Here is a 25,432-nt window from a genome sequence, read left to right as displayed (position 1 = left end):
CTAAGATCTGGGAAACAAGAAGGAGTTGGACATGAGAAAAGCCTAGGGGAAGAGCTAGAATGAAAGTTCGACGAGGGAAGGGATATTTGTTAGTCCTCCTCATTACCATATCTCCAGACCCTAGAAAATGCCTGGCTCATTATAGGCACTCAGTAATGATGTAGAGAATGAATGAATAAAGACTATATCTGGCAGAGGGCACAACAAATAAATAGAGATCAGAGGGGAGGCCAGCAAGGCTACAGTGTAGTAAGTGGATATACTGTGGCTGGAGTGTAGTAGGTGGGTGGCATATGATAAGGTCAGTGAGGTAGGTGGACGACAGAGGACCCTACCAGCCATCGTTTAAACTCTGAATTTTATTCTTTCAAAGAGATGTCACTGAAGGGTTTGAGAGAGTTTGATCTGGTTTATTTCTTTAAAAGACCACTCTGGCTGCTGTTAGAGAAGATACTTTAGAGAAACAAGAATGGAATCAGGGAGGCCATTTGAGAGGCCAATGTAACAATTCAAGCAAGAGGTGAGTTAGAGGCTTCAGTCAGAATAGTGGACTTGTTGAGCTGGATTATTAGGGATGTGGAAAAAGGAGAACTGAAGAATAATTCTTAGCTTTCTACTTTAGCAAGCAACAGATATTTATTTGTGCTACTTACTGAGAAGGGAACAACTGGGAAGGAAAAAGTTGAGGAAAAGAAGAATAAAAAGCAAGATTTCTGTTATGAACTGGTTCCCCTAAGACATCTAAGTGAGGATGTCAACTAGAAAGTTGGTCACATGAGGCTGTAACTCAGAGGAGGTGGTCCACAACAGAGCTACAAATGTGCAACTTATCCATATAAAGATGGCATCCAAAGCCAAGGGACAAAATCAAATAATAGGCTACGGATCTTTATTGGGTAACATTGAACAATGTAACCTATTGTGTTTCTCTTCTTGTCCAGCTGTCAGAAAGTTCTAAACTCAGCATAAATCTTAAAGGAAAATGATCTTCTCAGAAGTTCTAGATATGATAATCTACTGCTTCTACTTCCCCTCTTCTTTATGGTGTCTAATCTTTTTGTAAGTAAATGTATTATTAAAAAAGAGAGAGAGAGAGAGAGAGAGAGAAAGAAAGAAAGAAAAATGTAAGAAATGAAGTAGTACAGGGACATGATTTGGGGAGTCAGAGGGTCAGAGGGACTGGCTCCCACATTACCTTAAATAGTCTTCAATTACAGACACATTACCTGAAATTATCTGTGGGTGTGTGCCTCTCTGGTAGACTATAAGCTCCCCGAGGGCATCACCTACATCCTATTCATCTTGGTGGTGCTGTGAAATGGAATAATTTCTAGCTCAGAATAGGCAGGCACATGTATACTGACAGCATGTTTGTCACCTCTATAAATGGAAGGGATTGAGGCCTTGTACAAATATGCTAAGGCTTAGTTCTAAGATGCTTTAAACACAGTACAGTGCATGATTAAACATCAATCAATAATACAGACAACTGCTACGTAAGGCTAAATCTTCATAGCCTGGATTGAAAGACATTAAGCAGGAAAAAAAGAAAAAAAAACTGAACTGGCCTTAAAAGATGCATAGTATTGGAACCCATGGGAGCACATTTCAGAAATGAGCCAAAGGATAGGGGCAGTAAAGAGCCTACTCTGGCTGAAGGAAAATGATTTTGCAAGGAAATGTATAAGGAGAGGGGAGCTGAAAGGAAAAAACAAACAAACAAAAAACAGTAAGAACACAGTGTGTACATCCCAAGTGCCAAGTTATGAATTTCTGAGAACTCCAAAGAGATATTTAAGGAAGATCACACAAATTCAATATGTAGAATGGATGAGAAAGTAGAGGAACTGTTAACTTAGTCTAGGCATAAGTTAACAGAATCTGATAAAAAGGAGGTCATAGGTTCCCAAAAGTCAGAGTCAACCAAACTCGGTGAATTGATATGGTATGGAGAAAGAAAAAGAGAATCAGATTTTAATTTGAGGTTTGAGACCAAATGGTCAGGAAAATGGTAGTATGATTAACAAAAATCATGGAGAGAACAGCAGAAAATGATTTTAGAAAGTAATAACTTCAATTTTAGGCAGAGTAAATTTAAGATGAAAGTGGCCATCCCCATCTCTTGACTCCCTCTCCTTAGAGCACAATATGAATGCCATCTGCTAAAGTCCTTGCAGAGAAAAATTTCCTTGAGTATATTTCCATAAACACAATAGAGAAACCCTTCCATATAATACAATCTCTATGATTGCAAAAGCAAATTTAAATGGATAAAATCGTAAACAAAAATAAAAGTGCCAAAAATTGTTCACTTCTAAAAAGCACTATATTTCAGTTGAATGTTTTTTAGAAAACACTATTATATGAAAAGATGCTCAACATTATTTAGCCATGAGAGAACTGCAAATTAAAACCACAATGAGATACTAGTACACAACTATTAGAATGGTTAAATTTTCTTTTAGACTCCAATAATAACAATGACATGGATGCAGAGCAACTGGAACTCTCATACATTGTTGCAAAATGGCACGGCCACTTTGGAAAAACGCTTTCACAGTTTCTTACAAAATTAAACTTATACTTTCCGTATGATCCAGCAATCCCACTCCTAGCTACCTACCCAAGAGAAACAAAAACATACATCCATACAAATAGCTATATGCAAATTCTTATGGCAGCATTATTCATAATCATCAAAAACAAGAAACAACTCATATGTGCATTAACTAGTAAACGGATAAACAAATCACAGTACATCTGTACAATGGAATACTAGTTAGTGACAAAAAAGGAACCAACTACTGGTACAGGCAAAAATGAATGAATCTCAACAGTCATATTAAGAAGCCAGGCACAAAATACTAAATAGTGTGTGATTCTATTTATATGATATTCTGGAAAAGAGAAAAATAGAAATATTCTATATTTTGGTTATGGTGGCAGTCATAAGCATTTGTCAAAACTCATAAAAATGTATACTTGTAAAGCATGAATTTTCCTGTATGAAAATTATTCCTCAATAAATCTGAGTTACAAAAAATAATAAAAACTATAGCATCTTAACGTTTGCTCAAAGAAAACTGTTAAAACTTAACATTGTTAACTATGATTACTCTGAAAAATTTTAGACATTTCTTAACTAGCCAGAATACTACAAATGTCCTTACCACTGTAAAAAAATAAACTATGCTTTTTCCCTTTTTGGGCCTCAAAACATTCCTATGCAGAGACAGGGCATAGGATGTTAGAGAGTGTGCAGAAGCTGAGTGAATGCTGGTTATTGAGACACTAATAAAGTGAGTCTTGTTTGCTGGACAGCTGTTGGCTCCATTGTTCTTTTGTCACACACAAAAAAGGAGAGCTGTTATGCTCATGGAATGTGACCTTCTCATTGGATAGCTGTTACATCATCGCCGGAAACTCTGCCTGAGAAATCCATTTTTGCTGTGTACCACATAGAAAATGGTAAAAACAAAAACAAACAAAACAACAACCCAACAAAGACCCAAGAAACTATATTAAATAAATTATACTACTCCTTAAAATCGGATAACTCATAAGAACTCTTTCTCAGTACTTAATATTCCAGAGTTTTTTTATGAATAATGTTTTATCTCATTTTATCTTCAGTATATAATCTTAATAGAATATGTCTTATAGTCCAAATAATTTTTGCTGTTCTTCAAAAGAAATTTTGCCTGAGCCATCTATGATTACTAATTCCATACAACTATGGGAATAATTCCTTTATTTTTTGTATTATCAAATGTCTACCTAGATACTTTGTCATTTTACAGTTCGGTCATTTACAAACCATTTTCACTTGAACAAGGGCTTTCAAATTCTTTTGATCATTATCCTCATTGAGAAATACATTTTACATTGCAACCCAGTACAGATATGAGTGTGTACATGTGCATACAACTCTCAAATTTTACAAAATAAAACATCCTTACCACATAAGACGTTCTCTATTAAATAATTTTCTTTTTAATTATAGTCTTTAAAATGCTGACAAACACACAATTCATAGCATGACACAATTTTTAAAATCATCCCATTGTAAGATGAAAAACAAATACATTTCTGCATTTTTGAACACAGGTTTTTAAAAATTCATTTGTTTGTATTTAAACATGAGTGACCTTTCCAAGGTTGACGCACAACTCACTATGCTCTGTGACTTCTCACTGGGGGTTCCTAGGCCTAGTGGGGTAAGCAGCAAAGATGGAAGGTCCAGACCAGCAGAGCGGCATGCCCTCTGCAGCTCCCTTCTCATGCCCACCCTTAAATGTGGGTGGAGGAGGCCTGGCCTAGGCCTACAGATATGAGGACCTTGCTTTCTTTCCTTTTTCATTTACCCTCATTGTTATTCCTTAACATCTATACACACACTCACACACGCTGAAGTGAAATAAAATTCAACTGGGTGGAAAAAGAGCTGTAATATAGAAGAAAGTAAGGCACAGCTTTTCCTAACATTTGAGGATTTTTGTTGTGCCCATATGCTTATTTCTCAGTACCACAGATAGCTGAACAAGTTTAAATGACTGAATTAATGTGTGAATGACACACAAAAAATATTTTCAACTCTTAATAATTTTGAATTTTTAAACTGCTAGTCAATATTATATCCTACTATTTCACACTGAAACTCTTGGGTATTTATGATAGAAATTTTACATGAAGATTGTAAAACTTACTTTTAGGGACTCCCACAAGGGAAACTGGACCAGTGAGAAAGGAATCTGGGGAAAAATAAATAAATTAAGCGAAAAAGATCAGACTATGTCTGGCATTACTATATGAAGCCATAATTATTATTTAGAAACATTATTTCATTTTTAACTTACTATTATAAAGCTAATATTAAATAAATTTATAGATTCAGTATACATAGGTTTTATAAAGCAAGTTAACTAAAACTGCCTTTAGGGTTCTACTAACTTTTGAACCCAAGGGACATAAAGTGATGCTGTGACACCCTTTTGAAATGGAAAGAGAAGTACAATATAAAGAGGCTCTGGCTATGAAATGACAAAATAAATATTTCCCATCACAAGCAATAAAGACTTTAAATACCTGACATTTTTCTGCTTAAGAAGTGTTAAGTTTAAAAGAGAAACAGGGATGGCAAGAGAGGGATCGAGGGGGAGAGAGGGAGAAAGAGTTGGGAGCAGAGAGACAGTAGAGAGAGAGAAAGGACGAGAAAGCAGGGAAAGGAGGGGAAGAAAAAGAAAGAAGAGAGATAGGAAAAGAGGAGTGGTGGAAAGGAGGGGCAGAGAGGAAGAGAAGGAGGAAGCAAGAGAGAAGAAAAGGGATAAGGAAGACTAGGATAGAGGAAGGGGAACAGAGAGAGGGAGGAGAGAGGTTGGAGAGAAAGAAGAGTGAGGAAGAAAGGAAGGGAAAAAGAAGGAAAGGAGAGGGAGACAAGAGAAAGAAGAGTGAGGAACTGGTAGAGAGGGCAAGGCAGGTGGAAGGAATGAGGGGTAGGGAAGAGAAGAGACAGGCAGAGCCACAGAGAGTCGGCTGAGAAACAGGGCCCAAGGAACAAAGCATCAATGTTGGAATTCTGCCCGCCTCAAGGAAGATGCAGCTTATCCACACTGAAGGAATGGAGGGCTGGAAACAGACTAAGTAGAAGAGGGCCTGAAAATCTGATTTAGATACAAGAGCGGTCAGGGAGAAGAGTAATCTGTAGTAATGAAGTCTGAGTGGTAGAGATAATCACCACACTTACATAAGTATTAACAACTAGTTGTGTAACAAAAAGAGCTAGAATTACCAAGCACTTTTTATGTGTCAAGCGCTGTGCTAATAAGCACTTCATAAGTTTTTATTTCACAGAATCCTCACACTCCTATAAAGACAGGTATTATTACTATCCCCATTTTATAGATGAGGAGAGGGAGGTTCAAAGCAGCTCTGTAACTTCCCTAAAGGCACACAGTCAGGAAGTAAGAAGCCCAGGCAATCTGACCCCAGAACCCTGACTAGTACACTAACTAAAACACATATTAGTGCATTTATCTGCACATAGTAAATTCACCCTCAGTATAATTTATTTGCTTTTACTAAACTTTCTAAAATTCTCAAGTAGAACCCACCTCCATATTTCCTAAAGTAAAAAAACCTTAACTCCAGTGGACCCCACACACTAGCCCAGGAGGACTAACAGGCAGATGATTCTAATGTTCTTTTATATGCTCTTTCCTCCCAAATGTAAATGTATCATACTTTAACAAGAACGTAAATACTTCACATTTACAATATGAAAAAGGCCTTATAATTTATTGTAAACTGTCCATGCTAGCATTCTTCACTTCTTGATTAAAATAACCCATAAAACTGCACTGTATGTTATCTGCACATTTTGGTACTTAATAAATATTAGATTTTGAATCCTGTAGTTGAACATTTTGCCTGTTTTCCTCTATTAAAAATATTCTTTAAATTGTTCCTTTAATTTAAAGAAGTAATTTAAAAACCACACATTTGAAATTGCCAAACTATTCCATCAAGTATTTATTTTAAAAAGTGGGCCGACAGTAAATCCCAGCTTTACTTTCTAAAACAAGATTAACTGACAGTCTAAGGTAACTAAATGTGCTGTAAATGTTTAAACAAATTTATTTCTGGTTTCGGGTAGTGAATATCCCTCATAAGATAAACTCCTGATGTGTGAAAAATTTTCAAATATTCTTCAGGTAAAAAATCTTATTGAATATGTCTTGTTATTTACTATATGAAGAAATAATAATGAAAATGTGTTCCCCATATGTTAGAGAAGTACTGCCAGCAAACATGGCTCCACAGCTAAAACAAATACTTCTCCCAACTTCTACAGTTCTCAACATGGCCTGTTAGAAAGCTAGCTCCCTCCCAGGTCTGGTTTGGAGTTACATAACAGTGATGTTCAAAATGTGAAATTTTAAAACCCAAACAGATGTAAGCTGTTATTCTAAAATGTTTTATAGATAAAGAAAATGAATAGCTAGACTCAGAGGTCTTATATTCCAAAACACAACATACCCATTTTATTGCACCAAAAGTTACAAAATGGCTCACTGTTGTGACCTTTTTAATGCCTCCATTTAAGATGTTTTGTTTGAATAAGGTTGTTAAGACCCAGGGCACTAATAAGTGAGTAGCAGTAAACCCAGCTACCATCAAAGAGGCAGATGTAGAGGGCAGAAACCTGCTAAAATTTAACATGGATTCCTCTAGTAATAAACAGAGCAATAATTCTATACAAGAGTGTATGCGAGGATTCCATGTGAAGCAGGTAAAATGAAATTTGGGTGTGGTAAACAGGGGAAGGAAGTGTTGGGTGTTACTAAAAAATAAAGAATGTACAAAAGTACATTATGAGAACACTCTACCTATCACCAAGCATTGGACTAGAATCATCCCTGAAGCCAGTAAATGCTTATAACCCTGTGATCTTAAATGCCTGTAATCTTGTAAGTCTTTTAATAATGATGTGATTTATAATATAACTGAGGGCATATAAAAATAAGACTTCTAAGGTATTATTGAGCTCTAAAATTCTATTTTTCAATGAAAAGTAAAATTAGAATACCAATACATTTTTTAAAAAAATAAGACTTGATTGAAAGCTGCAATGAACAGAATACCTCTATAACTAATCAAGGAAGCCTAAAGAACAAGAAAGTAAATTTAAAAAGCTATGAAGGCGATCATGCTTTCAGAAATAACCCCCAAATTCTCTAGCAATACAACCAAAAAAACAAAAGAATCACAAAAACTGTTTGCTAAGACTTCAAATCAGAAGGGGTTTGAAGAACACCATGTATATTGGTGTGGGTCCAAACTGGCCCATTCCAAGTTTCAAGGGATCCTACAAGTGATCCATGAGGGAGTCAGTCTCCTTTCTGTTGTATGACAGTGTCCAAATTTCTGAGCTTGACTTAGGATTTTCCATTCTAGTGTCGCACAGTAACAAAGCCGTTTCTACTCTTAAATAGTGTGTCTTTTTTCATTCGACCCCAGTTGTAACCAAGGAAAATTAAGTGGAAGACTCAAAAACTTTTGGCCCCAAAGTGACTTATTATTACATTAAAAAAAAAAAAAAGTGAGAGCCATTCAAATCTGATCTACTAGCATATGACATACCAAGAAAAAATTCTAACAAATATATATAGATTTTTAAGTTTAACAACTATAACCATTTATGTGTACTGTAGAGAAAAGAATGTATACCAATGAGGAAAAAATAAATGGCATAGATGATAGAGGCTTTGTTCATCTCTCTTGAGACCAAATCAAAGTTGTGACAGAAACAAGGAGCAAACAACAAGAAAAAATTGCCTGGGATCTAGATGAACAATCCATACAAACAGGGAGAATCTAAATCACCCTGCAATGGCAGAAGGTAGGATGGGGTGAAGACATGAAGCTGCCTGGTCGGGAGCGGCTAAGTGGGACAGAGGCAGCCGGCAGCCGCAGATGCCTCTTAAAGGGATCATGTCCACAAGCTGACATTCGCAGTGCGGGCCTGCTTGCTCTGAGCACCAGTGCCAGTTTGGCTGCGCAGGAACTTACAGAGTGACAATGAGTTGAGGGCCAAGGTGAGACTCACTCTGTACAGAAGTGCCGTTAGTATCCATTGTTCCTCTGTTGAGCCTGCTCACTTTCTAGTGTGCAAACTCAGCGCCGCAATAGCAGAGACATCAGTAAACTAGATAACATTGGTCGTTCCACCGAAAGGATTCCCTGAAACTCCACCTCCCCCAACTGGTGGCCCTACCAAGCCACATCCAGGTGTCTCCTCAGCAAGTCAGGTGCTCCTTGATGAGCAGTGCCTAGACTCACACTGGTAGCAGCTGGCCTCGAATTCTGGTGTGGCCTTTTGAGGCAACTATAAGCACAGCATCTGTGGATTGCTTGCTGAATCTTAACAGGTGGCCCCAGAGGTGCACAGACTAGGGCTTAATATGGCCTGCAGCTGAACCCCTTTCAGGACTGTGCCACTGGACACCTACTCCACAAATCCACACTAATAAGATCAGGAGACTTAGGAGCTTTGCTTAGTACATAGAAACAGACATGGAAAGGCAGCCAAAATGGGAAGACAAAGCAAATGCAGAGTTCAAAACGCTGGTTAAAAAAATTGCTCAATGAACTTAGGGGAAGAATAGATGAACTCAGTGAGAACTTTAACAAAGATATAAAAAAACATAAAAATGGAAATGGAAATTACAAAAGAGAACTAGTCAGAAATGAAGAACACGTTATCTGAGATGAAGAGTATATTAGAGGGAATCAACAGAGTGAATAAAGAAGAAGATCGAACCACTGACACAGGAGATGGTGAAGCCAAGGACTCTCAATTAGAACTACAAGAGAAAAGAAGCCAAGGCTATAATAATAATTTAAGGAGCTTATGGGACACAATGAAATGTAAAAATATTCATGTCAAAGGGGTACCTGGAGGAAAATAAGAAGTTGAAGAGCTATTTGAAGAAATGATGATGGAAAACTTCCCTAACCTGGTGAAGGAAACAGACATACAACCCCAGGAAGCTCAGAGAGTCCCAAAAAAGATGAACCCTAAGAGGCCCACACCAAGACACATTATTAAAATAGCAAAGGTTAAATACAGAGAATTTTAAAAGCAATGAGAGAAAAGCAGTTAGTTACCTACAAGGTAGCACCCATAAGACTGGCAGCTGATTTTTCAAAAGAAACTATGCAGGACAGAAAAGCTTGGCATAAAACATTCAATGTGATGAAAACCCAGGCTCTACAATCAAGAATACTTTATCCAGCAAAGCTATCATTTAGAGTTGAAAGACAGAAAAAGAGCTTCCCAGACAAAAATAAGCTGAAGGAATTTATCAATACCAAGCCAGTAGTACAGAAAATGTTGGAGGGACTTCTTTAAGAAGAAAAACATGTATCAAAAACAGGAATAAAGAATGGTAATACTATATTCCTATTAACATGTACCTCAAATGGAAATAATTAAGTGGCTGAATGGATAAGAAAACAAGACCCATACAGATTAAATGACACACAGAGACTAAAAGGAAGGAGATGGGAAAAGATATTGCCTTGATGGACCTAGAGGGTATTGTGCTGAATGAAATAACTCAGATAGAGAAGACAAATATCGCATGATTTCAAATACATGTGGAATCTAAAGAACAAAATAAACAACAACAACAACGACGACGACGACAACAGAAATAAATCTATAGATACAGAGAAGATATAGAGTGCTCCTAGATGGGAGGGTGGCTGGGGGGAATGGCAAAAAGAGTCAAAAAAATTAAGAAGCATAAATGGATAGTTACAAAGTAGACATAGAGATATAAAGTGTAGCATAAAGAAAATAGTCAATGATGTTGTGATAAATGTGTAAGGGGGAAGAAGGGTACTAGATTTAGTGGGGTGATCACTTTGTGAATTATGTGGATCTCTGATCACTATGCTGTACAACCGAAACTAATATTGCATGCCAACTACAATTGAGAAAAACTCATTGAATTGTACAATGTAAATATGAGCAACTAATTTATCTATTATATTTCAATAAAGCCAGAAAAATTTTTTAAAAAGAATGTACAACTAATAGAGAAAATTAACCTAAAAGTAGGAAAAATTGAAAGCGAATTACTCCTGAGGTTTCAAATTCCTAAAGCATCTTTCCAATGAAAGCAGAAAATGGACACAAGAGTATGAAAATCTAATATAGAAAATGAGATGTGTGAGCAGTAAATGTATTAGATCTGAAAGGCAAAAGCACTGAGAGTATTAAAACTTACTACAAAGCTATAGTGAACAAAAACAGTGCAGTAGTGGCATCACCAGACATACAGAGCAATGGAATAGAAGAGTGCCCAGATATAAACCTTTGCATATATAATCAAATGATCTTTGACAAGAGTGCCAAATCCATTCAATAGGGGAAGGACAAATGGTGCTAGGCAAATTGGATCTTCGCATGGAATGAAGTCAGACCCTTACCTTACACCATGTACAAAAATTAACTCAAAATGGATCGAATATCTGAATGTAAGACCTAAAACGATAAAACTTAGAGGAAAATCTTCATGACACTGGATTTGGCAATGATTTCTTGGCTATGATACCAATCTATAGGCAACAAAAATAAAACTAGACAAATGTGATGTCAAAATTTAAAATTTCTGTATACCAAAGGACACAATCAACATACTGGAGTGGGAGAAAATACACTGCAAATCATATATCTGATAAGCGGTTAATATTCATAATATATAAAGAACTCCTACAGCTCAACAGCAAAAAACCAAACCACCCGATTTTTTAAATGGGCAAAGAATTTGAATAGCAATTTCTCCAAATAACATATACAAATAGCCAGCAAGCATATGGAAAGATACTCAAGATTACTAAACATTAGGGATATACCAATCGAAACCACAAGGAGAATCACCCATTTAGGACCTACTATCAAAAACACCCAAAAAATAACAAGCATGGGCAAGAATGTGAAGTAATTGGAACCCTTGTGCTCTATTGGTGGGAATGTAAAATGGTGCAGCCACTTGGAAAATAGTATGGAATTTCCGCGAAAAATTAAAAATAGAAGCAATTCCTTCTGGGTATATACACTAACGAATTTAAAGTAAAACCTCAGAGATATTTGTACATTCATGTTCATAGTAACATTATTCACAACAGCCAGAAGATGGAAGTAACCCAACTATCCTTTGATAGATAAATGGATAAATGGTATATACATACAATGGAATATTATTCCGCCTTAAAAAGAAAAGAATTCTGACATGCTACAGAATGGATGAAGCTTGAGTACATTATGGTAAGTAAAATAGGTCAGACACAAAAAGACAAATACTGTATGATTCCACTTATAGGAATCTAGAGCAGTCAAATTCATAAATACAGAGAGTAAAATGGTAGCTGAGAGAAGGAATATGGAGTTAATGGGTATAGAGTTTCAGTTTTGCAAAATGAAAAGAGTTTTGGAGACTGGTTACACAACAATATGAAATCAATACAACTGAATTGTACACTTAAAATGGTTAAGATTATAAGTGTTTTGTGTATTTTACCACTATTTACTTTTTTAAAAAAAATTTAAAAACACAGTATTAATAAAGAGGCAAGCTACAGACTGGAACAAAATACTCACAAAGTATTTCTGACGAAGGATTTCTATTTAAAATATATAAAGAATTTTCAAAGCTTAATAAAAAGAGAGAAATACTAATAGCCCAGATTTTAAAATGTACAAGACTTGAACAAACATTTCACAAAGAAAGATATACAAATCTTAAACTTGACACCCCAAAAGGATTTCTTTGTGCTCTGATATTCCTGAATATTAACACTGAGCATTTTTAAGGAGAATTATGCTAGTGAAGGGTTAACTAACAATAGTTAGTGTCCATCAACAGGACAAAGGCTATACAAATTGTGGTATATTTATACAATAGAATAATAGGAATAAAATAGAAAGAATCACTGATACATTCAACTAACATTAATGTTCTCACACACATTATGACGAGCAAAAAATGTTAGACACAAAAAGAGTTTGTCCTATGTGATTCTATTTATATAAATTTCTAAGGAAAGACAGAACAACCTGAGTGGGCAGACTGACTGGGATGGGATACCAGAGAACAGTCTAGGGATATGGAAATATTCAATATCATAATTGGGGTGTGGATTACATGAGTATATCCATTCTTCGAAAGTATACATCTATGATTTGTGATTTCAATGAATACAAATTTTATCTACAAATATAACTATAAAGAATACAATAGCAATCAAGGTGAAGAGTGGGAGGAGATAGAGATGAATAAAATGGCAGAATATTGATAACTGCTGAAGTGTGGTGGTGGGCACTTCAGGGTTTGTTTTACTATTTTGTTTACCTTGCGTATGTTTTAAATTTTCCTTAATAAAAAGCAAGTATACAAGTACAGCATGATTACATTCTTATTATTAAAATTCATCTACAGAAGCCTGGAACTAAGTCACAGGGAGCTCCCTACCCCCAGTGAACCAAAGTTAACTGACATTAATAGTTTGGAATATATCGCCTCATTTATCTCAACATATTTAGTTTTAGTTTTTTTTAAATTAGAGACTAGTATACACATAGTTCCAAAATTTGACTTTTCCCCCCCAAACAATGTCTTAGAGATATTTCCATGTTGATTAATATAAATCTGTCATTTTTGACCATTGCATAGTATTTCATAATACTTAACTATCCCTTAATGGTTTATTTCCAATTTTTTCTCATGAAACACTGTTTAATTGATAATTTCTAATATATAGGAGATTCTAGATACAGCATATGGATTATATATATATATAATTTCTGATGATACTTAATAACGTGGCAGGCTAAAAGCCAACCTTTACCCTTCATTAGCATAATTCTCTTTAAAAATGCCCAGTGTTAATATTCAGGAATATCAAAGCATAAAGAAATCCTTTTTAGGTATCAAGTTTAACTTAAGAAATCAATCAAAATGAAAATCCCAAAGTCACACTGGCTTTCACATATCAACTAACTGATTCTAATAGACCATTCGACATTAACTCTCTTCAAGCGAATATTCAATACTTGCATTAAGATTTAATCCTGTTTCCACAGGTCTGTAAACATTACTTATGCAGTGGAATTATGATGTCAAGAATTACCAACCTATGCTTGACTTAGCAGAATGTAAATATCAGGTCACAAGTAGATACAAGTTATGCCCTCCCAAAAAAAAGAAAAGAGAAAAAAAATTAATTTTGGTAGCTGGAATTCTTAAGAAAAAAGTTAAAAATGCTTTTAAAAGTTTTCCATTTAACTCAGGAAAGTTTTAAAAATCCTATCTTTATATAAATATACATACATATTCATACATATACATATACACTGATTCCTTCAGTGATCCATTTATTTTCACTGGCTTCTTTAATGAACTGTGGATTGCCCCACAATTCTTAATCAGCAATTATGATGATCCTTGCTAATGAAACCCGAAATTTTCTTTTTGTGTATAAGAGGCAAATGAAGAAATTCATTTTCAGTTCTTAACAGAGTCATTTCCAATATGTTAAGCAATGCTGATTTAAGCCTTCTAAGAAAACAGCCACAGGGTAGTTGAGGGAGGTGCATGAGACTCAGAAATATCAAAACCAGAATTCCTGTCAAGATGTTAGAACTCTGGCACAGGGTCAGGAAACAGATGTTTTCAGTTGGAATCTGTATGCAACTTTAATCCCGTACAAAATATAATCAGGTTGTTCTTAAGATTTTTTTTCTGTAGCTGAGAATGGCATTAGCATACATAGTTCAGTTGTCTTTCCCACCTACAACCCCTTCTTTCCCTTCTAGCCACCATATTTAGCTTTATTCAGAAAACAAAAAAGGGGGGGACAAGGAAAAATGAATAACCAGCCCTTCAAGAAGTTCTACAATAGAAAGTAGATTATTTTACTTATTACCCTACCAACTGCCCTTGTAAACTAAGGATCATGCTTATTTATCCAGGTTTTCCCCATTTTTGAAGCAATTTTTTTGATAATAAAGATGTTCTAATTGATGGTTTCCCAAACTCTAAAAAGTAAAAATAAAATTAATAAAATTTAGAAGACTAACCAGGAGCAATAAACATCTCACCTAATAGTCAAAGCATTCCAACAGATACATCCTTTGGGCATTTAAGCAAATTTACAACTTGAAAAGGATCATGAAAAATAAAAACAGGTTTGTATAGTGGTTAGGCCATGTGGGTAGCTCACATGCTCCCTCCCTCCCATTTACTTACCCTTCTCTCTCAGCACCACCCCCAAGCCTCCCCAAAATAATCCAGTGGTAGTAAAAATATATTTGAAAGCAGCACCAGTAACATAAAATGACAAGAACGAGGCTGGATGGTAATGTAACACTGACTAATTTATAGTATGGTCAGAAGAAATAGGCTGAGGGAACAGAAGAAAAGATAGTAAGCTGGATAAGGGCAAGAAGGTAGCGGAGTCCGGCTTACATCTCATTACATTCCAACGCTTGGCATAACAGAGTGCTCAGTATCTTTATTACCTGAACAAATGAAGGAAAGGCAAAGGAATGAAAGAAGAGAAGGCAGGGAAAAAGGCTAGTGGCAGAATAAGGGTGGAACCCAGGTCTTTGGGCTCACAGTTCAATGAACACCCTTTCCATTCATCAACTATTGTTTTACAAATACTAGTCAGAACAACATTCTTAGAGCTTAATAAGAAAAAAGAAAAGTGAATATAGATTATATAGAAATAGGAGAAAATATAAAAATAGATCCCATTCATTATATTTGTTAGTTAAATCAACAAGTCATGTATGTATATGGCTTTGGAAAACCACTCTATAAATGCTTCTCCAATTATTCGACTCTTATTCATTTATGATAACAGAAAACAGCATTAAAGCCCAGGTGTTGAGAACTATAAGGAATCTACTCTGTATAATTAGAGAGAAGCCATGCTTTCAAAAGAATAATTTTGGGTAGAGTTTAGGGTCTTAGATAAATATAATGAACTGCCACAAGACATTGCCCCCAATTTGCTGGTTACCCTTCCCTCAGTTCTGTTACATGGATTTGTCTTATATATAATTCGTAAACATTCTATCACAGGTAATTAGTATTTGACCATAACAACACTATCTTATGTCTATAGCCATTTAGGAGAGATAGGAAATAGACTCATGGGTCTGATACACATGTTAAAGATGATAGAAAAAATAAATATTACTAATAAAAGGAGGAACAAGAAATTAAACCAGATTTTACCCGTAAACTTTGCTGTAGTACCAAAACAACCCTCAAATTTCAGTGGCATACAACAAACTTGTTTTTCTCGCTCACATTACATGTGGGCTATAGGTTAGCTATGGCTGCCCTCAGGCTGTGGCTTTTGCTCCCTGTATCTTCTCACTCCCAGACACAATCAGAAGGAAAAGACCATATCTAAGACATGCCTTTCTCAAGGCAAAAGGTAGAAGAGGACTGATGAAACTTGTTAATACCTCTTAAAGCTCTGTTCAGAATTAGAATATTGTCACTTCCACAAATATTCCACTTACCAAAACAAATCACAATTCTAAGCCTGACTACGGGACAGGGAGAAACTGCAAATCATTTAACAGAAAGTAGGGAGTATAATTGATCCTCTTATAGAGAAAGAAGCAAAGAGTTGAGAACTATAATTTGTCTATCTCACAGACTGTACAACTTCCATGCCTAATGCTTTTCTCCCCACTGCTAGTAAGACTAGGCAAAAGCATACAACCATAACCGTTAAAGAAATTTAAAAAAAAAAGAAAGAAAAATCCAGGCCTGAAAAAGACCCCAGAAGATGATGCGATGAATTCACCCTCCTTTACCTCCACTATCATTTTCAGTCTTGTCTGCTGTAATAGACATAGGCCTGGAGTCTGCAGAAAGCTAAATGGCAGTAAAGACTTAGGCTCTCTGGAATGTAGAGGAAGGAACTCAAAAGTGGGGTGTGTGTGTGTGGGGGGGGGGTGTTTATTTATATTTCTCAGAGTTGGGCAAGTGCCTAGAGACTAGCTTCTTGGAACCCGGGAAATAAGACTGTAAGTTAATGGTTCTAGAAAAAGCTTGGCCTGTGGAGATCTGATGACCTTTGGGTGGGGGCACATCTCCCTGAATCATTAGATGCCAAAACCAGAACTGAGTCCTAATGAGCTAACAAGGAAGCTATGACAACATATAAGGAGGCTGAACATCCAAAAAGACAGTGATCAGTCAGGACAAAGGGAGCAAACCCACAACCGAACAGAGCTATTTGGAGAGAGAGGTCAATATGGGTTAGAAAAATAATGAGGGAACTTAGAGAGATTTAAGTATAGCACAGAGAGGTCTTCATGCATCTAAAACCATGATTTTCCCAATAAACCATAGAGTAGGTTAACTGAAGGAAAAAAAAATGGATTATGGCAAAGGTCCAAATTTGTGGTCTGTAAAATCAAATGAAAAAAAATAGCTCAAAGCAGCAAAACCAAAATCGTGACGGAAAAGATAAAGAGACTTGGAGGACATATCTAATGAGATGAACAGCAGTTCCAGCAGAAGAAACAGAGGAGAGGCAATAATAAAACTCATAACAAAAGAAAATTTACTTGGACCAAAGAAAGGCCTCAATCTGCAGATTAAAAAAGCTTATTTTATTCTAGACATAGACCGATGCACAACCTGGTATATTCTTGAATTCTACAAGAAAAAAAAAATCTATAAGCTTGCAGGTAGAAATAACATTACTTACAGAGGGGAAAACTCAGAGAGGCACCAGACTTCTCATCTGGAAGCTATAGCAATGGTTCTAACAGACTGCTGAAAGAGAAATGGTGGCCAAGTACTATACCTGGCAGCTGGCAGGAAAAAAAAAAAAAATGTGTGGGTACTCACAAAATATACCGCTCACATACCTCACACAGCAAAATACCTGTGAAAGAATTCCAGCTAAAGAACAAACAAATTAGAACAGAGATCCTCTGGGGAAGGATGGAAGAGAGAACAGTAGTAAGAAATAAACTCCGTATTTGCACTCTGTACTCCATATATAGTTTCATGGAACTGTATCAATTTCACAGATTCTACTAACTATAAGAAAAACAAGTGCTGCCAGTTCAATTGTACATTTACTTCTAGAAACAATTTTAAGGCACTTCTTAATTTCAGAAGTGCTAAAATGCAAAAAAAAAAAAAAGTGCTTTTTAGAATTATGAAATGTGATAGTTTTATATACAGTTTAATCTAAATGAGTAATGATTAACAGGAAGCATGTAATAAATTCTAAATCAGAACTCTTGAAACAAAATAGATGTAGAACAAAGCAATAATTACTACAAATTGAACTAAAAGTATTAAACTGTCTCAGGAAAATCTAGGAGTTGAGAGAGGAGCTAAAGATAGTAGCAGTAAAAGTATTCTCAAGTTCTCAACGGGTATGAGGGAGAAAAGCAGGGAAGTGAAATAGTCTAAGTTCTCAGCTTACTGAGGGGTGGAAGTAAGAGGTATAAAAATGAACTAATCACAGCAAAGTTAAATACTAGTGATTTCTCACCACTAACTTATTTTCAAATAATGATAAACAAATATTTCTAATTAAAAGCACAAGGAAAGAAAAAGTAATCATTAATTAAATGTAAATGTTTAGCAGAATTTCCATTGTAACAAGATTTTTTAAAAAAAGGAATCCAAAATAACTTTATTAAACTGGCAAAAATAAGAAAAGGAATAAGAAACCACAAGTAAAAATACATAACAAATAAAGCAAGTTAAAAGAAAAACTATTGCTACAGCAGGTAAAGAAAGTAAATTACTCCATTAAAAGACTTAGCTATAGTTTGTTTAAAAGAAATATTCTACTTAAACAAAATGATAAAGAAATGCTTAAAATAACAGGCATAGAAATTAGGTTTAAAGGTTAAAATGACTAAATGGGATTTTTTTTTAAAGAGCATGAAAAGCCATGACAAAGATATAGTATAAAACCATATTCAACCAAACACATAGCAGTTAAATAAATTAAAAACTAAAACCAGATAGGGATGCCTGCTGTCAGCAGGATTAATTGACATTCCTTAAAGGTTCTAGTGAACACAGTAAGACAAGAAAATGAAATAACTTGTAGGAACACAGGAAAAGGAAGAAAGAAGAATGGAAAAAAAAGAAGAAGAAAAAAAAATCTCTTCTTATTTTCATGTAATGACTTTTTACTAGAAATCCCAGGGTTTCTAGTAAAACACTTCTAGACTTAATCAGAAAATTGGATAATGTGGCTGTTACAGAGAAATTTAAAAGTCAATACCTTTTAAAACCATTCTATCGATAAACTCCTAAAATAAATAGGGAGGGGGAGTCAGTCCATTCACAATAGTAACAAATACTAGAGAATATCTAGAAATAAATTCAACAAGAGGGGTATATGACGTATAGTACATGAACAAAACTATAAAATTGTATCAAAAAACATCAAAAAAGGTCTAAAAAATGTAGAAACTATACTACATTCTTGTTAGTTCTCCCAAGCTTAATATACACATTGCATATTCTTTCAGTTATAAAATTGTCTTTTTAAAAATTGTATATTGATCTCAACATTTATATAGAAAAATAAAAGCCCGTGCATAACCAAGAGTGTTTTGAGAAAGAAGAGCAAGGAGTGGGTTGAGGAAGAGAGAGAATTCAAATTCAGACATAGTTGCTTTAATCAAATAAATTCATTAGTCTAAGAGTAGATAAAACTATTAACGATAGTGAACCAAGTAATAAATTTCAATATATATGGAAATTTAATTTATAAAAAGGTGAGGAAAGGTGCTGGCATAATATACTGAGGGCAACTAGAAGAAAATAGGACCCATCTTACCTCAGGCACAAAAAATAAATACTAGACAGATTAAATGTAAAAAAGATTGTTCTGTAAGAACCCTGCAAAAAAAATCTAAGAGAATATATGTACATTATGCAAACAAGGAAACCTTAATATAAATAAGAGGACAGGAATATTTACTACATAAAAAATAAAAAATTTCTATAGCAAACAATGGAAAAGCAAAAGAACAGACAATAGCTTTTGGGAAAATATTTCCAATACAGAGGACAGAGGCTTAATATTCATAAAAACAAAGAGCTTTTACAAACTGACAAGATCAGCACCAAGGAAAAAAATGGTGAAAGACAAAAAAAAGAGGCAAATTCACAGAAGAGCAATTTCCAGTGGTCAGTTACCAATAAACAAAACAAGAAAACACTCAAACTCTGGGAAATGCAAACTGAACTACCAAGGAAGTATCGCTTCATGTCAATCAATCTACTGCAATGTTCTCCATTATTAAATAGACACAATACAGCTTCCTCATGGGAAAACAATCGTTTGCTTTTCAAGTTCAGTGCCATTTCGATGTATAAAATTTGAAAGGCATTTTAAGTTATTTGATTAACAGAAGATGCAGAATTTAAGAAAATGAAGTAGTTCTTAAAAATGAAATGTTAAAAAAAATCTACAGAGAAACTTCAAAAGGAGGAAATGCAGAAAAACAAATTATGGCATACATGCAAATTAAATATAAAGATAGAAAATCTTTTGTAGAGAGCTTTGGAGTAAACTATAATTTTATCATATTGATCCCTGACAATATCAAATTTCAATGTAAAAATTAAAAAAAAGGCACTTCATTTCCATCTTCTCCATCTTTAAAATCAAAATAATAATGGCAAAACCTTAGTGCTCACCTATGTGCCAGGCACTGTTTGAGCACTTTACATACTACAAATAAGTTATAATATATAACTAATTCTAATGCAGTTAACGACAACAAAAAAAACCCGCATATATTTTGAGTTTTAGCAAAGGTTAGCCAAGAGAAAACAATATTGTAAATCATCTGCTCATAAGGCAAATTTCCCTTAAAGATACTCTTTTCTCATAATCCAATAAGGAAATGTTAATATTTTCTTAAAACATTTTAAATGATGTCATTTAGAAAACAAATGGGAAATTAAGAATTCAAATCTAAATGCAAATAATCATTAAAAATACCTAGTAAGGAGAAACACAATGGTGTTTTATTAACACAACTTTTATTGATTAAAGAATGTATAATACTCCTATAAAGACACCTAAGCCATTCTTTGAACACTGAGTTTTCCTTAAGGTAAAAGCTGTGTAATATAAATGACTTGAGCAGCTCTAGATGAATGGAGGTATTATTAAATAGGAAATAGAAGTGTGTCAGATGTCAAATCTTTTAGAGTCCTATTGTTAAAGGAAACAGGATGACAATGAATCATCCGAAAATCTGTGAGCTGTTTTACCTATGTAATATACATATATATACACACACACAAAACACACACACACCACAGCTGACCTCCTACTCATTGGCAGGTAATGTGCTGAATTTAAGACCATGAATATCTAACACTGATTCACATGAGCAGTGCCTCATAGAAGCAGTTTTTCATTTTAAATATAACTTCAGAGAAAAAGAGTTGAAGTCTAACTATAAAGAAACCTTTGCTATGAAGTAACTCAATCTTTAAATTTGCATCTTAATTCTTTTATTCTTTCCATACTATTAAAAGATTGCAACATCATCACAATACTAAGAAAGATCAACATAATTGAAATAATATGTGAAAAACTTTTCTTCCTAATTAGAATTGTTAACAAGAGACAAGGAATGGCTAAATACTACAAGAAAATAAAATATTCTTTCATAAAATATTTACTAAGTGTTTCAATCAAATTCCTAATAACAGAGTACCTTTATTAATATAAATCCAAGGCATGTTACCTTTATTATATCTTTTTTTATTTTGACACAAAAGATTTTATTACATGTTAATACCTCTACTTTCTTGATGACTAAATCATTACTTGTTTTTCTATCATTAAATTAGATGAGAAAGAAATGAATGAAAAGAACAGTCATGACAGAATGAACTAAAAAAACACTAAGAGCCCTTTAAAAAGTACAAGTTTTTTATGGAAAAAAATTTTAGGTAAAACACAATATGAAAGTTCAAAAAGACTTAATTTAACTCAATCTCCATTAACACTACAAACATTTACTGAAGGCCCATTAAGTGTCCAGTGCTAAGGTAAAACCCACAGGATAAAGTATGATTAAAACAAGGTCTTTGGCCTCAAGGAGCCTATAATCTAATGGTATTTTAAAATTTTGTAAGAATAACTTTAACAGATGTTACTCCACTAAATAAAAGTTACTGGCTCCATATCCCATGAGATTACAGGGCCTGGCCCCTTGTGAGCACTTCATAAATGATCACTGAAGCAGCTGAACTGAATTACAGCATAGCTGGAAGTGGCGCAGAAAGTTCAATAGCACATAGGTAGAGACTGACTGACTTTCCTTTCTTAAAAATTGATCCTTCTCAAACTCCAAGGCTGAGAAAACAATAAGATGGATGTTGATGTTTTGTGCTCCCCCTCTTCCCCTCTCCCACTACAGAGCTGCAGAAGCAACTCTTTACTTCAAGGGTCTTCTGAGTACCAGTTCTGTGGTAGCCCTTGATAAGAAAAGTCAGATTTCTGACCATAGGAAGGATCACCAACCTATTTCAGATACCAGTTTAATAACAAAGATGAGAACTGGTTTTGCCTCCATGTTTGGAAGCCTTACCTGTATACTAGGAAAATTTAAAAAGTGAGCAGATGGTAGTGTAGGTTTGCCAAGTAACTCCATTCAATTTTGGTCCAAAAAAAAATAGGAAAGACCTTTACAAAAAATTTTACAGAAACAAAGAAAGGGGATGAATGTGTGTCTTTGCAGGGACTGTGTGGTATGTGTGCATGTGTATAATATATATATATATATATTATACACACACACACACACACACACAGATACACACATATACCTGTATATATGTTTATATGTATGTGTACAAACACATATAAACATTTATATATCAAAGACATATAATTATTTATGTAAAACCCACAACCTCCTTATCATGTGATATTTATGGTAAAAAAACACCTCAGATGGACTTTGCAAACAGATATTTATTAGCAATCTGTGATTTAAGAAAGGCTGAAGAAACCTAACTGTTAAGCTTAGTAAAGTCTCCATTCTCTGCTGTTTTAGGCAGTCCAGCATGTTCGGTCCAAGGAGAATGCACAATGTCCAATGGCTACCTTTGGGCAACAGAATCTTCCTCTAAGCGGTGAGACACGGAACTAGTAACAGTTCTTTATGTTAATTAATGAATCCTCTAGTACAGGTTTAGATAATAATATCTGAAGTCCTTGCCATAGCTACTTCTATAATGTAGACTAGATCGGGGTCCTTCAAACACAAACTATTATTGTCAGATATTTCATTAATTAACCATTCTACAGTGCGATTACAATTAACTTATACACATATGCATATATTGTACTATATATTTAGAAGTACTGTTCAATAAGTTACAGATAATACAACACTGAAGTAATGGTCTCTGCAAACTAACTTAAATAGAAATACAGAAATACCAGTACCTCCAAAATAATAAATTCTCAGTGATTTGATTTCAGTTTTTAAATCAGACTAGCTTCCACCAAACCTTTTGACGCCAGCTACCATCATCTATGATTCGATCCCTCAGGACCATTGGCAGTGTCAAGAGAGTTGTGAAAACCAGAAACCAGACACAAAGAGCACAGCAAACACATGTGCATATTGGAAAAGTTATCAGAAACCCAAAGACATTTATAGTCTTAAACACCAAATGACTGAAACAAATTTAATGTTCTCTTTAAGAAAATGCAACTTCGAAGAAAAAAATGACAGCATTTATATGACAAATTTATAGACTTCCTACAAGATTCAAGGCCCCATAATGGAAGTAAAGATGAGTGAGTAACAGGCACAGTACTCAGAGGGTAAGAGGAGATCTCAGGCAGGAGTGATCATCTATATCAGCTGATGGAAGCTGCTCACAGGCTTTGAAAAATGGATAGTGTTCTGATAGGTGAAGGTGGAGCGTGGAATCTTCTGGCGGAATGAACAAATAAATAGAGAAGCACAGATAAAGAAAAGCCACTGAGGAGCAGAAACTCGTGTGGGTTAGCTGGCACGTGAGAGATCAGGGCTAGTGGGGCATACAGAAGGGAAATATGCAGGCTGGGGCCCTATCATGGGGTACCATGAATATCAGTCTGAAGAGGTGTAAAACAGGAAGTTCTAGGGAGAATTCAGTTGGTATGTGCTGAAGAGGGCCATATGCACAGTGATGTCTTAGGAAAAGACCAGTTAGGAGGTTACTGCAACAGTGTGGAAATGAAGGGAGATTGAACTAGGCTAGACAGAGTTAAGTAGTAGAGACAGGAACAATAGTATTAAAGGTTACAAAAGAACAGTGAAAAGATGGAGCTCTTGCAATTAAATGTGAGTGCTGAAAGAGAAGTCAAATATGAGAACAGCAGTGTACTCTAGGAAAAGGCAGGACCAGGAGTTTGATGCTTGGGCTACAGTCTGCTCTTCCCATTAACAGAATCTGTGACTCTGATGTCTTTGTTTCTCTATCTATAAAGTAAGGCTATTAAACAACAAGATTTCAAAAGTCTTTTCCCAAATTAAAGATTTAGAATTCTAAGGTTCCAAGGTTTTAAAGTTTTGCTGGCTGAGAGAACTCTGATACAAGGGACAGACAGGGAAGTCTGTCCCTTGGAAGGTATAAGTCTGTCCCTTGGAAGGTATAAGGTTCCAAGGTTTTAAAGTTTTGCTGGCTGAGAGAACTCTGATACAAGGGACAGACAGGGAAGTCTGTCCCTTGGAAGGAAGAGGTATAATACTGAAATAGAGGACATTCTATGTATCTGTGGGATCACAGATGTTTCAAAAATAATTTTAAAATGACTGTAGATTATTATTTTAGTTTAACTGTTTTCTGGATTGGAACTGGGTTAGTGGAAAGAGCGAAAGCTATGAATCAAAAAAGACTCTTGTTAAAATCCAGATCTGCCAAATGAATTTGAGCAAATTAATGTCCCTAAATCTCAATTTTAACCCATAAAAGAGAAGCATGAACTGGGAGATATAAAGAACTGTCTGGCTGACAGTAGGCATTCAATGAATGGTAGCTTTCCTATAGATGGCTCTACAGATAACTATTTTAAGATTATCTTTCCACTCCTTCACTGCTGCTGTCATATAAGATATTTTAATAGAGGAGAAAAGATTTTATTAGCATAATCTCTGGCATTTGTAAATTTCTATAGTGTTTGACATTCCAATAACAATTATAGGACCCACAAAGCTGCTGGCCAACCCAAACAGATGTTTTCTTTAAAAATTTATCTGAAATTCTCTCTCTAGTCCAGACAGCTCCTCTAGCTCCTCCTGATCCATATATTCAACTGCCCACTCAGTATCTCCACTTGACTATCTCACAGGCAACTCACTTAAATCCAGTACGTCCTGCAATCTATTCCACAGTCTAATGCCCCAACCTCCAAAGCCCATCCTTTTCTGGGGTTCCTTATCGCAGTCAACATGGACACTATACACCTAGGTGATTGTGTCAGAGACCTGTGGGTTTTTCTTGGCAACTTCTTTGTCATCACATGCTAGTGGCCAATTCTATCCCATCAATTTGCTCTCCTAAATATCTCTTTAACCTGGTTCTCTCCACTGCACCCCTAGTCCAAGCTACCATTAACTTTCACCTGGACAACTGCAACAACCTGACTCATCTCTGCCTAACCTCCTTTTCATTCCCTCCACTGCCACCACCCCCACCATGACCCATTCTTCAGAGAAACCAGAGGCAGCACTAGAAAAGCAGGCCAATAAACATGTATTATCTTCTGTTCAAAGCTTTCAATGATTTTCTATTATTTTTAGGATAAAGTTAAACACCATTCCATGGTTTTC

At 35.2% G+C, this 25,432-nt stretch overlaps 1 protein-coding gene across 4 annotated transcripts in view; it reads right to left on the bottom strand.

Moving 5' to 3' along the window:
* SLC25A26 (solute carrier family 25 member 26) overlaps positions 1-25,432 on the bottom strand; it is a 153,741-nt gene that overhangs the window by 40,683 nt on the left and 87,626 nt on the right. For all 4 annotated transcript variants that reach the window (XR_895798.2, XM_023529698.1, XM_011358472.2 and 1 more), the window contains one exon: positions 4,707-4,751. Coding sequence is in view for 3 of the 4 variants with exons in the window: in XM_023529698.1 (XP_023385466.1) it covers positions 4,707-4,751 (45 nt within the window). In the remaining variant the exon portion in view is untranslated. The remainder of the gene's footprint in view (positions 1-4,706; positions 4,752-25,432) is intronic.

Source organism: Pteropus vampyrus, unplaced genomic scaffold (genome assembly GCF_000151845.1).
Source record: "Pteropus vampyrus isolate Shadow unplaced genomic scaffold, Pvam_2.0 Scaffold41, whole genome shotgun sequence".
NCBI classification, from domain to species: domain Eukaryota; kingdom Metazoa; phylum Chordata; class Mammalia; order Chiroptera; family Pteropodidae; genus Pteropus; species Pteropus vampyrus.
Note: the sequence above shows the minus strand (reverse complement) of the source record. Positions and strands in the feature narration are given on the sequence as shown.